The sequence below is a fragment of the Lycorma delicatula genome, chromosome 12 (genome assembly GCF_047948215.1).
Source record: "Lycorma delicatula isolate Av1 chromosome 12, ASM4794821v1, whole genome shotgun sequence".
In the NCBI taxonomy this organism is placed as follows: Eukaryota; Metazoa; Arthropoda; class Insecta; order Hemiptera; family Fulgoridae; genus Lycorma; species Lycorma delicatula.
The window spans coordinates 63,151,139-63,155,922 of NC_134466.1; the positions used below are offsets into that span (position 1 = coordinate 63,151,139).

Here is a 4,784-nt window from a genome sequence, read left to right on the forward strand (position 1 = left end):
ACTGCTTGACAGCAGCAGCTTGTGATACACGATGCCCTTTCAGTTACACCTAACACAACATAATCTTCCTGGCCGTCAGTGTTGGCTTTTTCACAGACTATGGAGTTTTTCCCTGCTTCAGTCACAATTTTTTCGCCATTGTGTTCTTAGGTTATCCACTTTTCATCACTGATGATCTCTGGCTTCAGAAATGGCTCACTTTTGTTGCATTTCAGTAGAGATTCACAGATAGAAATTCAATTGAGTAAAGTTTTCTCAGTCAGATCATGTGGCACACAAATGTCACTTATCTTTTTGTAACCAGCTTTCTCTGAATAGACTAATAGTGTTTGCTGATGGGTGTTAGGCCACTGGCAATGTCATGAAGGCTTGCATGGCTAGACTTTTGCCAGAATATCATTCACTTTCTCTGTGATTTTGTTGTTGGTCCTTCCACTGCAAGACGCATCTTGGACATCAAAATTTCCAAAACAAAAGCGACTGAACAATCTTTTGGCTGTTGTTTTTGATGACATAGCTTGCCCATAAACAGCACAAGTTTCTTCATGGTCCTGCCCAGCATTTACATCTTTATCAAAGTAAAATTGTAGGATGTTCATCAGTTTCGCTGAACGTCCACTGATTTTCATAGCACAATACATTACGTCCAAGTATAAGAATTGCATCATTTTTTTGCACATCTAGTAGCTTCAACTGCCAGCTGTCAAATAACCTTCGGCCTGATCCACTACGACTCATATACCCTGAGATTTAGGACATTAAAGTATATAGTTTGCAAAACAGTCATTACTTTTTAGACTTCCATGTATAACAAATTAAAACTACAAGTTTAGGACATTGTTACAAAGGTAATTCATTAAGTTAATAGTATATTAGAAGTAATTGAGAAAGAATATTAAAAACTGTATCCAAATATATCTATAAATATAAAATAACAGGAGAGTCATTTATAAAAAACTTCCAAAAATCACTAAAGAAGATTAATTTGAAATTAAGGAAATTTGTATACATGTCTTTCTTACGGTGAAAGGAGCACCAAGAAAGAATTCTTTGAAATTTTGAGTTTAAAGATTCAAATTGATTTAAATGAAATTTATTATTTTTTGAATTTCTCTGATATCTACTTGATATTTGGTGTTTGTTGTGTGTGTGTGTGTGTGTGTGTGAATATCAAAAGTGCAGGCAATATATGGCATGGCAGCTCAACAAATACAACTACTGCCACCATGATGTGCGGGTGAAGACGCGACTGGGATGATACCCATTCGGATCAAAATAAATTTTATGCGTAATGAAAAAAATACCAATGCTGACTGGGATTCGAAACTAGTACCTTCCGAATGAATATCAGACACGTTACCACTCCACCATGAAGATCGACTTTGTTGTATTAATAATAACAGTACTAGTAATAATGATAGAATAAATATAATTATAAACATTTCATGTAGCTCGCAAATTCCCTACCGATCCACGGCCCAATGACACATATTAATCACCTTGTCCATTCACCTTTACACGAAACCGTCCACCTTATCTGCTACTTCTCTAATAGCTCACAATATACCTCTTTACTCATATCTTCAATTATTTTCACCCATAAATCAGCCAACTGCTGCAGCGGAAACATCCTGGTGACCATAAATAAAGCTTCTGTGAATACTGAGGCTTATGCACAAGCAATTCTCTAAGCTATCCTCCTTTGTACTCCCTCCACCTGTCATCTGTTGTGATCATACCTCAGAGCTCTGTACCGTACCGGTACACCATACAGCAAAATGGAATTTACTATGTGTGAATACAATCTCCTTTTAGAGTCCTGCGGTCTAGTCATAGTTGTGTTCAGGCTTTGAACAACTTGTTCGGCTTTTACCCGAATTTCCAGGACATGAAACGTGATGGACCTTCTATGGTCCAACCACAACCCGAGGTATCTTGCAGTCTTAACTGCCTGGATCGGTCCTTCATGGGTCACAATCGGTATAGGTCCTATAATTCTCTTACCTGTCATAGAGATCGCCACTATTTTCTCATGTGATAATCGAAGGCCTCTGGCTTTCATCCATCTACTTACCATGTCTAAAGCTTCATTTTTTGCCCTCACAAAATTTCCTTTTTTTATGCTGCAACCACCAAATCGAGGTCGTTGGCAAACGTTACTGCATTCACCCCTTCTGGGTACTCTAGGCATAAGATCCCATCAAAAGTACTATTCCATAGTATAGGGCCCAAGACTGAACTCTGGGGTACCCCACTAGAAACTTTAAACTTGAGCTCATTGTTGCCCGTACGGTACACCAAGATTCTTTCCTGCAGATATCTTTGAATCAGTTTTCTCAGGTATGCGGGCACATTGACTTCTTTCAACACCTTGAATACAGCCTCCCAACTGAAAGAATTGAATACATTGTGGACATCTACCAATATGACCACTGGGATTTGACGCATACGCCAAGTACCTTTTGCCGCGTTATCGACAGTTTTCATCACTTCTTTTACCGCATCGGTGGCTGATCTCGACCAGAAACTAAATTGCCATTGACTAAGGCCACTTCTCTCTTCAATGTAATTCCTCAGCCTGGCCTCTAACATTTGCTCTAATAACTTGCAGAGATTGTTAACTGAACAGATCGGTCTATATGGTACTGCGCTCTCCGGCCAGGTTTCTGTATTAAGACCAGTCGTGATGTCTTCCAAGAAGTAGGGATAAAATCACCCTTTGTCATTTTATTCATTACGTTTAGAATAGTAACTGGAGCTTCCTCTACCAGGATCTGGACAACTTCAACCGGAATTCCATCCGGACCCAGACTCTTATGCAGCTTCATTTTTTTTACCTACAGTCTTAAGCTCCAGTATATGTATTCACACACCTTATCCTTCATGATTACCAGTAACCGTCATCCTAATATTTCTGATACCAACTGGTAGCCTCTTCCCCACAGATCCCTGTCAATGTCCTCGCATAGTTCCTTCCAACATTTAGTCTTGGCTTTTTGTAATAGCAGATCCATACACGGATCTGGCTTCAGCATATTCCTTTTTGGCATTGTCCTTACGAGACTGACAGTCATGTCTATTTGCTCATTGTAACACTCTTTTGGATGCCCAGGCTCTTCTACGTAGTAGTTGTAGTTCAGGTCCCCACCAGTATGCATGTCTTTTTTCTGGTACTTTTACTATAACCCTCATCTTATCGCATTCTGCGGTTACTATTGCTGTCAATTCTTCTGGATCGACTATGTCAGCCAACTTTACACGTATCACTTTGGAAAACCGTACATACCCACTCCTCAAGGTGATTACCCTTTCCCGCTTCACTAGTCTTGGTTCCGTTGTGACCTCATATGCTATTATGAGGTGATCTGACAGGCTTTCTTCTAGTATTCTCCAGTTGCATAGGATAGAGACATGCTGTTCAGAAATAAAGGTGAATTCAATCGCAGAGCTGCTGTTCCCATGACAAATGACTGGCTTATCCTCGTTCATGCACGTCAGTCTTAAAGCATTGATTTTATCACCTAGATACTGCCACTTTAGGTTATGTATTGTCCCCACAAAATGTGGTGACTTTGCAGTAAAATCGCCAGCCAATATTATCTGAGTTACCTCTGAGTTTCGTGATCTCATTTCCCAGTTCATCAAGCAAAGTTCAAAAACTCGTGACTCCCTCATTTGGTGAGTGATATACAAAAACATCACCATATCACCCAGATCTGTGCATACATAACCCTTGCCAGATCCGCATGTCCCTACCGGTGTCCCCATTGAACAGAAACCAATTACTGCAACCATGATCTCATATTTGGCCCATTCGGGTCAAGTAATCCCGAATGATATTATTATTGCAGCGGAACGTATTAGGTTCCGCTGCAATAATAATATCTATTCTCTGTTGTATCGCTATCTCACAGCAGTTGTCATGTGCCCCTCTGCTGCAGTTCATGTTTAACTGCAAGATACTCATTTCTGGGGCTCACATCTTCCTGTACAATGGCCCTCCTATCCGCATATCGCACATGTCATCAGAATGGTGCATTGCGCGCGCTATGACTCGGTCTTTCACAGTTGAAACATAATTGAGTCCTGTCTTCTCCTTTGCATGTCACAGAGATGTGGCCTGAACCCCAACAACGAAAACATTGTCCTCAGGCATGCGAATGTGCGCACAGCAATGCATCCAGCCAATCCGTATGCGAGCTTCAGTTAATTTCAATGCCACTCTATAGATCATGATTACTGTTGTTTTTTATCTCACCAAAAGCTGTTCCTTCAATAATCTGGGCTATAGCGTCTTTGATGTCCTGTTCAGTTGTATCAAAAGCGATGCCTTTCAAATGAACAACTGTCCACCTTCCACCTAATTTCCGCATGTCCACTTACAGGTCTGCAGCTTTGTTACGCAACATAGTGGTGAAGTCTTCGACTTTCTCCTTCCCCTTAACCGGGATGCATAGTTCTTCGTTGTTTCCCTTCCTGAGTGAGAGTACTTCTCCTGCTTCATTGTCTTTAGAAGATCCACATACTACCTACCTTCGGCATTCACCACTATTGTGCGGCTATCCTCCACGGATGGGCTAGAGCGTTTGATCTCTGAACTCTTGTTTTCCTGACTAGGTTCTGATTTTGAAAGTAGGACTCGTACTTGGTTTTTTCTATCTTTTGTTAAGTAGATATCTTCATCACTTGATTCCCCAGTCTGCCACCCGGCAACGTGAAGGTCCCTGTTTTGGTGGATTACGTATTTTCATCATAGCTTTTATTATTGTCAACCGTCCAAAAAC

At 40.7% G+C, this 4,784-nt stretch overlaps 1 protein-coding gene across 1 annotated transcript; it reads right to left on the bottom strand.

Annotated features, from left to right (window-relative positions):
* Positions 1–3,084: 3,084 nt before the first annotated feature.
* Positions 3,085–3,795, bottom strand: LOC142332782 (uncharacterized). The gene has a single exon (XM_075379398.1). The coding sequence runs from the start codon at positions 3,793–3,795 to the stop codon at positions 3,085–3,087; it is 711 nt and encodes a 236-aa protein (XP_075235513.1).
* Between the last annotated feature and the right edge of the window lie 989 nt (positions 3,796–4,784).

What these genes read in the sequence shown, in the direction of transcription:
- LOC142332782 (XM_075379398.1), bottom strand. Translation starts at nt 3,795, where the DNA reads ATGGTTGCAGTAATTGGTTTCTGTTCAATGGGGACACCGGTAGGGACA.